This window comes from Trichoplusia ni, chromosome 4 (genome assembly GCF_003590095.1).
Source record: "Trichoplusia ni isolate ovarian cell line Hi5 chromosome 4, tn1, whole genome shotgun sequence".
Classification (NCBI taxonomy): Eukaryota; Metazoa; Arthropoda; class Insecta; order Lepidoptera; family Noctuidae; genus Trichoplusia; species Trichoplusia ni.
Window position 1 is genome coordinate 15,422,730 of NC_039481.1, and position 11,283 is coordinate 15,434,012.

The following is an 11,283-nucleotide window of genomic DNA, read 5'->3' on the forward strand; positions in this document are numbered from 1 at the left end:
TTATGGAAATACTTGGGAAAGAGAAAGAAAAATGTTTCAATAGAAAATTGGACTTTCTATTATAATATATTATTATAATTTTGAAATGCTGGGGCTGACTACTGAATCGAAGTTTCGTAAATGAATTTAACTAGGTATATTAGGTTGGTTTTCTGTTATAACTTCTAAATGTTAAAGCCGTTTATTTGGGAAGGAGTTGGACTCCCTTCATTACTCTGAATGACAGGTAACTATTTTGCAAAAAGAATTCAGCTATTAAATTAATGCCATATTTTTACTTTCTGGAGGGTAGTGCATTTTGATTAATTCACTAGAATTTTATTGTTGAAGCAGCATCTGAAAACTATCAACGCGCATTGACATACATCGTTTCCTTCATCTTAGGACTTTACTCTAGAATTAAAAACAGCCTTTTTGCTCGAATTATCACATGACATCACTTGTATTGGCCGTCTTCAACGCAACGGTCTGTCTCTGCACTTCACTTGACAATGATAGAGATAGCATGACACTTAACAGCGAATATTTGCTTTGTCGCTCTTGAATGAAGCTACTGTTTTAGAACGGAGAGCAGGACAAGCCCTTTTCTGTCTACCCTACAAAAGATTTAGTATGTGGCCTCTTCCAAACTTCCGAGTTTTTTCTTAAAAGCTTTAGTTTTTATTTTCATAAATATATATCTTGTAATATTAATCGATGCTTCAAAAGTGACTCATAACTCTTCGATCCTATTTTGTTATGAAGTGTTATGTTAATTATCTATAAGTTCTATGCCTATCACTGCATTATTTACGGTATGTTAAGTACCTTTTTACTTCAATATGTGATGTGATAATTTGGAGAGTCGATGACTACTGTCATCGATCAGATTTATGAGCAATCTGTCGTATCGATACGGATTGCTCTTTGTGTTTCCTTGTCACCGTTATTATTTTAGCATGAATTCTTTAGAGAATTTTCATAGGCCTTCCAGTTTTAGTTATTCGTGTTAAGTGATATTTTCTTATTAAACCATATCATTAAGTACAACAACGTAATCAAAATGTATTTATTAAATATTTCAATTTATAATCACATGATTTTTTTAACTAAGTACATAGGAATATATTATTATATTAATTAAAAATAATTCTCAAAATAACAACATAGTTTGGCATACATGTATTTGCTTTTTAATGATAAAATTTCTTTAAAACCAACAATATTCAATATTTCAAGACCTAAATAAATAAACATTTCACTATTTTGAACTAAGTTAAAGAGATCAAAACTTGAATCAGGTAACAACTATAATAATATAACTAATTTGGTACAGTGGGATAAATATGTAAGCTAATACATAGCTATACGAAATTTTGGACCAAACACAAACATTTTTGAACTAGAGACGAAATAACCAAACACAAACCATCCCACGAATATCACCAACCCCTTAATCACGAAAATAGTGTTATATAAAATGTTTGTGTGACGTAGGTGCGAGTGCGTCGCGGCGCGGGCGAGGCGCGGGCGGCGCGCGGCTGACGCGTTCGTTATCAGCATTCATTAAGGGTAAATGTTCCGTAACCGGCGACACCGCTGTAACGCAGTAAGCGCTGCGCAATGTTCGCTACGTCAAACACCGAGCGCCGACGGAAATGTTAGCTCCGCGGTACTGCGCGCGTGGCGCTCATCGCCTCCGCGTATTGTTCCAGCAGACTTACTTCCACGTATTATTTGTTAGAGTTGGTATACGAACGGAAATTTAGTAAGTACTTTCATACCTTAGAGTTTTGCTGCTGTAAATTAGCATATAATAATCGTACGTAACGTACTTAATGCCATACTGATTAATATTGGTACTTGATGAATATGCATTATATCTGTTTGTGTTATAATACTTGTGCGTTATTATCGAGTATGTGCATTCTGCTGTGGCATGACCCGAATGTTTAGATATGTTATTGGCCGCATTTGTGCGACGGTCTGCAGACAATTTAATGCACACTAAGTACTATGCTACATATTGCACACGCGGAGGAAACATTGCACATCACCGGCGCTGATAGCTTGCACCTCCCCGGTACTAACTCGTTACGGAACGTTACTACACCCAACACTCGGAATTTAAGCAATTTGTAATAAATATATGCTTCAAACAATAAATATTCTATATCAGATACCGTCTTTGTAAATAGATACGTAACCTTATTAGATATGTTACATAAAAATACACCTTTCTCTGTTATCACAGCCCTTAATTTAGCAAGTTATCTTTTAGTACCATTAAATAACAAAATTTAAACTATAAATCAGATACAACTATAGACTTCGTAAGTACTCGATAAGTACAGAGCCGTGAGTGCGTCGCGAGGCGCGCGGGCAGCTTCCCGTGGCCACGGTGGCTACGGCACTGAATATTAATATATTAAATATCTAATCAAATAAAGAATGAATATCAAAGGTAACATCGCATTTTCGAGCTTGGCTCTCTTGGACTAATTTTTGCTAAATTTCTCGATATAAATTTGAAAACGTTTCAAAAAGTCTACTACTTAGCATACATCACATGTTCCCACTTGTGGATACAATTGCCAGAAGGCATTCAGTATTAAACATTTTCGATTTCGAATGTGCGGCGTTATTGAGCAATTTCAAGTACAACATATACTCAGTTCAGATTACAAAAGTGGGCACATACAGTATACACAGGTTGGATTCACACTTGTCATACATACATTAATCATGAGGCTCTCTCGGGGGCGAACTTGACCTTTTTACTTACAACTAGTTTGAACGCACTAAGCAACGAGTCATCATGACAGCTGACACATGAAGTGGTAGAACTGATCAAAGTTGACAGGCTCCAGCCCGTACTCGTGCTCCGACTTGTCCAGCAGCTCGGGGTTCCGCTTGAGGAAGTTCCTCACCCAGTCCTCCCCCGCCATCCGCGTGTTCACGTCGAACGGATGGTTCAGGTTGTTGTCTTCAGCGTATTGGAAGGCTAGTTCTCGGATATCACGCCTCGAGACCCCCATGAAATACTTCTCCATACTCTTTATGTACCCAACTAAGTCTTTTTCTTGACTGTCTGTGAATACCCTTCGGTAGTGGCCCATCAATGGTTTGGGATCGTCAGGTTGCTGGTACCGTATCTTGCTGGCGCGCCTCTGGAGTGTGGAGCGGGGTATGTGGTAGGTCCTGGCGGCCAGTTTGTACCCCATCTTCCCCGACACCACCGCTGCGACGGCCTTAGCCATGTCGTCTTCGTTCCAGGACTGACGTCCACTCATTCTTTCGTATCTTCTGACCATTGCACCCTGAAAAGACAATCATAGTAAATATGAAACAATGTACCTGATAACAAGACATTACCATTATCAATGTATTGTATTCGTCTCGAGGAATGACCGTAGTTTTGACGCAGAGTTCTAGTCAAAACAATCTTAACATCATTTTATAATTAAGGCAACAGCGACGACAAATGAGATAGATGGAGCTATTAATAGCCTATAATTTTTTAAATAACAATTCATTAGGTATGTGAGTATTACGCGAGACTATTAAATAAAAAATAATTGTTCCAAGTGAGGTTTTATTTAAATATAAGGTAGTCGGTGGTCGGGCATGTTTGAACGTTCGGCGAAGGGTAACCGCAGCCTTACCGGTTTTGTGGACCACGATCAATGCCAATTCGAGGTGAAAAAAATATCTAAAGACGTTCTAGAAGGTAACGTTGAATGCAAATGAACGTTAAAGTTTTTAAGGCAGCGACTTGCTGTCACGAACTTCTTTAATTAATATAATATAAGATCGGTAACTAAAGGTACAACTTAAGAAGCAGGTTCATAACCATTTTTAAGGTTCTATCCATTACGTGAATTTATCTTATCATGCAATAAACGCCTTGCAATATTTTTTGTACAGACCGACACGATTTATCAAGTCTCGGCGATTATCTTGTGTTTATCGAGCAAGGCCCCGGAAATCGAGCAGGACAAGTTTAAATAAAAGTGGTCCACCAAACTTGGGCACTTTCAATTTCAAAATTGCGTTTATCTTATGAGTACAGTTACTCTGTTCGCTTTGTTAATACGTTTGTAGTAACGATGTTGTTTTACTGTTTGTATATTTATCGTTACGTGAATTGACTGAATTGTCTACACGTGCCGTTTGAGCGCGGAGCCCCTTGAAGAGTATTGGCTCTACATTACAATACAGTTCGTAACACCAAGCTGATAGCGAACAACGCACGATAATATATGGCGTGTTTTTCCGTCGCGATAACTCAGGAACATCGAGGCCCCTAACCGAACATTACTAATGAAACCGTTATATTACTTAATTACCAATTACAGAGGACGGCCCTTCAACCACAACTTTATTAATTAAAAATTTTATTATTCTTATTTAATGTCCGTTTCTTCGCATTTTACATGTCACATTGACAGTTCAAAACGGGAAATACCTCTCGTCAGTGGTCGACCGTCCTTGAATGACCGCGTCATATTTTTTATCAGTCAAAAAAAGAAGCACGTCGTCAGCAGTCAGCTGTTTGTGTTAGTTTCATAGCGCGTCTATCAACATGTTGCTTCACTGAGATAATGTTTTCATTTCGTTTTCATCTCAGTCTGCACGTACATTGCCGGTTTTACTAGCGTGCCATGGCGTTGCCCGCTCACCCTACGCTACAGAGAAAGCAATGGAACGCGTCTCGCTCTAAGCGTCCGAGAAATTGCGATAGTATCGAAGACAATCGTAGTAGGAGTGCGAGTACGGCGTGAGTCGAGGTTACTCTGACGCGTGACTTGCAAGGTCCCCGCTGCATTGCACGATGCGCCAAGGTTGATTCGCTTCTCCGTACAGATATAACCTAGGCCCCATTAATAAAATAATTTAATATCAAAAAAGTATACCTATACTAATTAAAAACAATGCAGCCGTCTAGTAGTTAATCCCGTAGTGCAGTAGGCCGAAGTGAAATCTGCATCGGATGTTATCGCGTTGCATCGTTGCAGTTAGACAATAGCTTTCAACACGTATGTAACATAAATATAATAGGGTCGCCGAGAGTACTCACTTGTGGCAGTGTAGTGTCAGGATCGCGTAGGCAGCCGGGAGGGGGGCGGCAGGCGGCGGCAGGCGGCGGCGAGCGCGGCTGGTGGAGCTGACTCAGGCTCGGTAGGTGGCGTGCGAGCGGGCTGACGGCGCGCGCGACACTGGCGCGGGGCCCGTCTTGCCCCGCCGCCGGCCCTGGCGCGCTGACGTCACCTGGCCCAGGGCCCGACTGCGACGACTATTTTTGTCCGCAACTAATTATCTAGATCCTGCCTTTGTCCGGCCGAGTCACACTCACGAGGAAACCTGGTATTATCTTTTAAACCTGTTATGTACATACATACGTTGTAGCTAATTATTGCGTACGTCACCCGTGTCGATCGTACATTTATTTATTTACTTGTAAGTGTGCCTTTGTACCGTAAAATACTATGACTCATTTATTTACTTGAAATTCAATTAATTACTCAGATTTCACAATGAAATAATACTTGGTGCGACTACGTTTAGTATAGAAGAATGCATAGACCCCATAAAAGTGACAGTGGTATTTTTTCGTAATCATTAATTAACGATCAAGTTATGTAGATTAGGTAATGACAGTGAGTGCGAGGTAAATTATTGTTGATGAGTATTATCACCACATAAGTAGTACCTACATTAGTAGAGATTTAATGGATTGTTAAGCGTTATCGCCGACAACCGTAATGCAACGATTTAAATAGTCTCAATACTGTGACCGGACAATAAACATGCATATTTATAGAAACGTCTAATTTAATCAAGTTTATTTTCGTTGACTCTTAATCCGAGTAATTAAAACATTCTTTGAGACAAGACACTCAATGTTTCCCTTTAAAGCAACAATACAGAGCGCTTATTGTTTTTTTCGTCGGATAGTTGAATAGTAGCCAACACGTTAGCGTGTGTAACAAAGGAGAAATTCCCCGGAGATAAAACTGCGGCCAACATTTAATGAGTCATCCCGGTTTGTCCGGCGGTAGTCTCCCGACGCGGTGAATTGGGACACGCTGTGTGCCGACTACTAGTAGGGAAGCGTCATGAGCAGCACACAGGTACACATCATGCGCTCGCTTTTGACAACACATGTGGATGCGAGCTCCGCTAACTACACATTTGGCCCTAGCCACCGGACAGTTTTAGGCCAGGTCTTAGAATAGAACTACACACAAGGCTGCGCAGAATACATTTCATCCGTTTCGATTCGGTGGTGGGAGACGCAAATGTACGAAATAGACTCAGAACACATATAAGATGCCCAAAGATTCTCCGCAGACATTACAAAATGCAATAAATTGTGAATGTTCACGCAAGTGAGAGTCATTTAGCTTGACGTAGCATGCGAGGCTGCCAATATATACATATACCAAGTATATACCATAAATGGTAGTGTTTCGCTACTGAGCTACTTTTAAATCATTGGTATTTTAGTACTGGTACGCATACGCATAATTTTGTTTTGTACCCGTATTTAGGAAGGACTTTTATCACCCACAAAACAAAACCTTTTTACTTACAGATGTTATTCTAAACAGCCTTACATTATATTTATGATAAATACTAGATGCAACAAGACTAGTAATAACAGAAATCTTTCAGTATTCATCGTACAATATTGTGAAACTAATACGCTTTGTAAAATATTGTCATTCAAATAAACAGCATTGAATGTTACACGATTCTTCTCGAAATGTGTATAAATGCAGAAATGTATTTGTAATATATATTTTTTAAACCTTATTGTTCCAGTTTTTCAAAGCATCGTAAAAACTTTTTTCAGAAACGGTGACCAATGAAAAAAATACTGTCTTGTGGTCGTTACGAAGCCACGATGGTTATAGATTACTAAGAATATTGATTGTATTTCCAGATTCTACAATCAATGGAGAATAAAAATTGCATTGATAATAATATATAGCGACTTTTTCACTCCTTTTCCCAAATTTCAGGGGTCTTTGAGCCAACAGAAAGCCTGGAGTAGTAACGTCTGTCGAGTACAGCTAGATACAGTCTACCATGCAGATATTTTTCTTACTTCTTTAGTTTTTCACTATATTATGAATATAATTAGTATTTCGAAGTTTCAAGTTCTATTTTTTAAATCAACGTGAAAATGAATGCAATAACTTTGTGGAATTCGTGTTAAACGACAGTCAAGTAGTGGTCAGCGGTAACGCAGAATGCTTTTTCAAACACGTCATTAGTTCGCACTAATTCCTATATTACATATATTATTCAAGGAATTATTTACAGAAACAATGCTTTAATAAACAAAGCTTATTATCTTTTGTTGCATGCCTTATAACGGTACAAAAGTGAACTTACTTTTCAACTTCTTTGCATCGAGTAGTGTAATTGTGCGTATTTTGTTTGCGGTCGTTTGTATCTATACTGTTACCGTTGTATCCTGTTTGTGACGTCAGTATCAGATCCTGTTTTTTGATATAAAAAAATAATGTTGCATGAAACTCTAACATCGCTTTTCAAGTATCTAATACTCGTTAAATCGATGTCTTAACCAATTTCTGTGATATCTACTATGATTATATTATTTTTGTAACACTTGAAGAGGAAAAACAAATTCTAGGAAAGAATATTTAAAAAATAAATAATAAACATGTTTGACGCTCAACATATCTAAAAAAGACAAATACAATGGAGAAGGCAATAAAACATTACAATGAATAGAATCTATAAGGCATTCGATTCATCACATTATCATCCAGAAATCATACATTGCTGAATTAATAGATAACTGGCTTCCCTTTTGCCATCCAGTAATGCTATTTTAAATATGATGGATTTGTAGGAAAGGGATGGCGTTCTATATTGTGAGTGCGAATCTCGCTTACACGATTGCAGCAGTTTTATTGAAAGATGTGGTGATAGGCCCCGAGATCTCTGGTTTATTGTTGACCTCCTAACTAATTGTGTGAATGCATCTGCTACTGTAGAGTGCATATTGCTCGTCTAGAGCTACATATATCTATATCTGTCTGTGGGTACTATGTGAGACCATTATTCTAGTCAAATATTTTTTTTTATATTTCTTATCAAAAGGTTCTAAGAAGTAAACAGTTTTTAAAAAGATTCCAAGATTTTTTTATTACAACACAAAAACCTACGTTAATAGGATCTATCATCTAAATGATCAAAATTTTTATGTAATCACACAACAATAGGTAATGAAAATTAATAACAAACAACTTCACAAAAACCCAACCTCATACGTTATAAATCTTTGTTTTTATATTTTACTTGAAAACAAACGCCTCATAAAGACATAAAGACGGACATCAAATTCCTTCTTTGTCATTCAACAATCATAGATTCCTTTGTTTGCGTCGCACTGTAGCACGTTGATAGTGAATCTATGTGCGACCACGTTTTGGCGAGTGTGTGCCAGATAAGATTAATATATCTGTCGCATTTCTTTATAGCGCTGTTATTGCCTTCAAGATATGACACGAGCGTCAAATAGTAAGTGAACTCAAACACACACACGCACGCACACATACATACATTTAAGTCTGTTTACCCGATTCGTTCTTCGTAGACGTCTGAGGTCGTTAAATGTAGATGATAGCGACTCACCTTAACATGACGTTGATCTCTAAACAAAAGTCAAATAACTAATTAAGGTTTTTTAGATACCCTGATTCTGTTGCCACGCAGCGCCAGTTCCTGCTTGCACCTTTATAGTTTTAAGTTGTGGTAGGATCTCCAAAGGACAGTAATAACGTGTTGCTTACAGCAACAAGTACCAGTAACAGGTTGGTAGCTCTCGTCGACACTTAAACAGCTCGTGGGAAGAATAACAGCTGTTCACTGTGAGAAAAACGATCGCTTTCATTTACTGGCCGATGCGACGTGTGGAAACTAATGTTATGAAGAAAAATGTTAGAAAATTTCTAATGTTATTAAACGTCACTGTGGTAGGAAAAAGAGGTTTCATGGAATCTTCTTCAGATTAAATAAAATAAAAGACGGTTTTGTACTCTAAAACAATTTATTTGTTGGTCTTCAAGTCTTCAATCTTCCACGTCGGTCTCTTCAAAGTGTCTGTTTAGCAGCCTAATTTGAATTGACCTTTGAATATGAACCTGCAAAACACGTTGACTAACCTTTTTTAATCATTTATTAATAAAAACATACTTGTAGAATCCAACTTGCAAACTACTTTCCTCCATTTTCCTCCTAAGAAATCCCGACCATTTTCCCCATCGACTAGGAAACTTCCCCAAAACTTCTTCGTCATCTGGACGAAGAACAACTTTTGCTAACTGAGGAATCAAATTTCGCAATTACTTACCCTCTTTTCAATTGGGCTTCTTGCAAGTTTTGGGAGGCGGCAAATCAGCTTCCAAGGCGCAGATTGAGTTAGCGATACAAATGGGATTGCATCGGCCCTTGTACGAAGTTAACCAATGAGTTTGTTGGTCAGGAGGTTCTCTCCGAGGTATAAAGTTTGTGAATTCTAAGGCAAGAAACTGTCAGAGGATAGTTGGCTACCTTCCTTAATTGGGAATTTAAATCTTGTGAGATCTAAAAGTAGTAAAAATAAAATGATTTATCAGGGGCTAATCTTGAGAAATATATTATAATACAATTTACTCTATTTTGTGAAAATAATAATTAACTTACATATTTAATAACATTAAACCAAGTAAACGTTTTCGTTCTTGAATAAATTCATGGCTAACATTGACGTGTACAAAAGATTTTTTGTTTACACAAACAAGAGCGCCTGGCCTAGGTGACTCTTGCGAGTTGAAAGAGCGCTGACTTTCGGCAAAGTCAAGCACGTTTTTATCAATCACAAAAACATTACCCACAATAGATCAGAGATCACAAACTTAGTCACAGCCTATTTCATTTAATCCATAGAAATTATCTAGGTTTTGCTGATATTAATATTTGATTTCAAGAAGTGTTGTTGTTTTATTGCTTTGTTTCTCTTATTTTTGTTGATAAGTAATAAATGTTTTTTTAGCAGTCTAGGCAACAAGGCACAGGCTTGACTGTTTACTAAACTACAAGGTATGTATTAATGTACAATTGAATACGGATGACTTGAATCTCACACCTTAGTGGCCATTTACCAAGTCTACAATACCACAATATCTTAGAACATTTCGATCTCTAGATTCTAAGAATCCGTCTGGTCACGTTGAGGTAAACGGGACGCAATAAAATAATTAACAAAATAAACGAATACCTGCGGAGTATAACAATATAGGTAGACCGACCTCCGGGCTCTGGAGGTCAAGTTACTTCTATATAAATAGAGAAATACAACTGTTATGAGTTGTTATCGTGTTTCAAATAATTAACAAAAAGTTTGCTTACAAATGATTATATTAGAGCACTTTATGTAAAACTGTAGGTCAGTTGAAGTCTGATGTTTTTGTTTTTAGTAATTCTGTACTCCATAAAGGCTAGCATTGAGATAAGGTCTGTATTCTTTGGTCTTCGAGCACGTAGGGAACGTGACTTCTGCTTGCATTGATTGTAAATTATATTGAATGCAGCAGTGTCTATGTTTGCTGATTAATGAACTGACTTTTTCCGAATCGGACTGAATTTGTATAATGAACGTGTGTTATTATTATAAAACAATTGCACTTTAACTGTTAATTACGTATATTTAAAGTACTACATGGTATGTATAAAACTAAAATTTTCATGCAATCCAGTATTCAAGTTTGTATTTTCAATTTATTGATTAAAATTGAATTAAGGCTTTGAATTAGGCCCTAATTCATTTTTTTTAAAGATTATTATTGAAATTAAATATGGGTTCATACTTTTCATTTTATAAATTAGACTACATTTAATTTATATAGGAACAGTTCATGTTCACATAAAGAATAGAAAGAAAGATAACCCAAAACCATATTGTGACTTACCCATATGTTAATACATTTTTAGACAATGTCCTTACAAATAAATCCGAGGCGTCTAAATTGGTGATACAACTTATCTAACCCTGTTACCCCAAGGTCTAGACTGGAAATATAATATTTACAATGCAAATTTTACACGGAAGAGTAAACACACGATTCGATCTTATTTAATTAGTCAAAGCATTTAACGGAGGTTGTAAAGTGTAATTTATGCAACAATGTTGTATTTACATTAGCTTTATTACTTTTAAGTGATTGTTTTAACATTTATAGTTTTGATGAACGATTCAATTAGAGTGTCTGTTGACGATGTAAGTCG

General features: G+C 37.1%; 1 protein-coding gene across 2 annotated transcripts; it reads right to left on the bottom strand.

Moving 5' to 3' along the window:
* Window positions 1-1,128: 1,128 nt before the first annotated feature.
* LOC113493190 lies at window positions 1,129-5,275 on the bottom strand. 2 transcript variants are annotated; one of them, XM_026871040.1, is made up of 2 exons: window positions 5,060-5,275; window positions 1,129-3,299 (listed from the first exon to the last, which is right to left on the bottom strand). In XM_026871040.1, the coding sequence occupies exon 2, from the start codon at window positions 3,291-3,293 to the stop codon at window positions 2,796-2,798; it is 498 nt and encodes a 165-aa protein (XP_026726841.1). In that variant the 5' UTR covers window positions 3,294-3,299; window positions 5,060-5,275; the 3' UTR covers window positions 1,129-2,795. The 2 variants fall into 2 exon arrangements, with proteins under 2 accessions (XP_026726841.1, XP_026726840.1); XM_026871039.1 differs by lacking the exon at window positions 5,060-5,275 and adding an exon at window positions 4,896-5,039 and having other exon boundaries at window positions 1,130-3,299.
* Window positions 5,276-11,283: the final 6,008 nt, after the last annotated feature.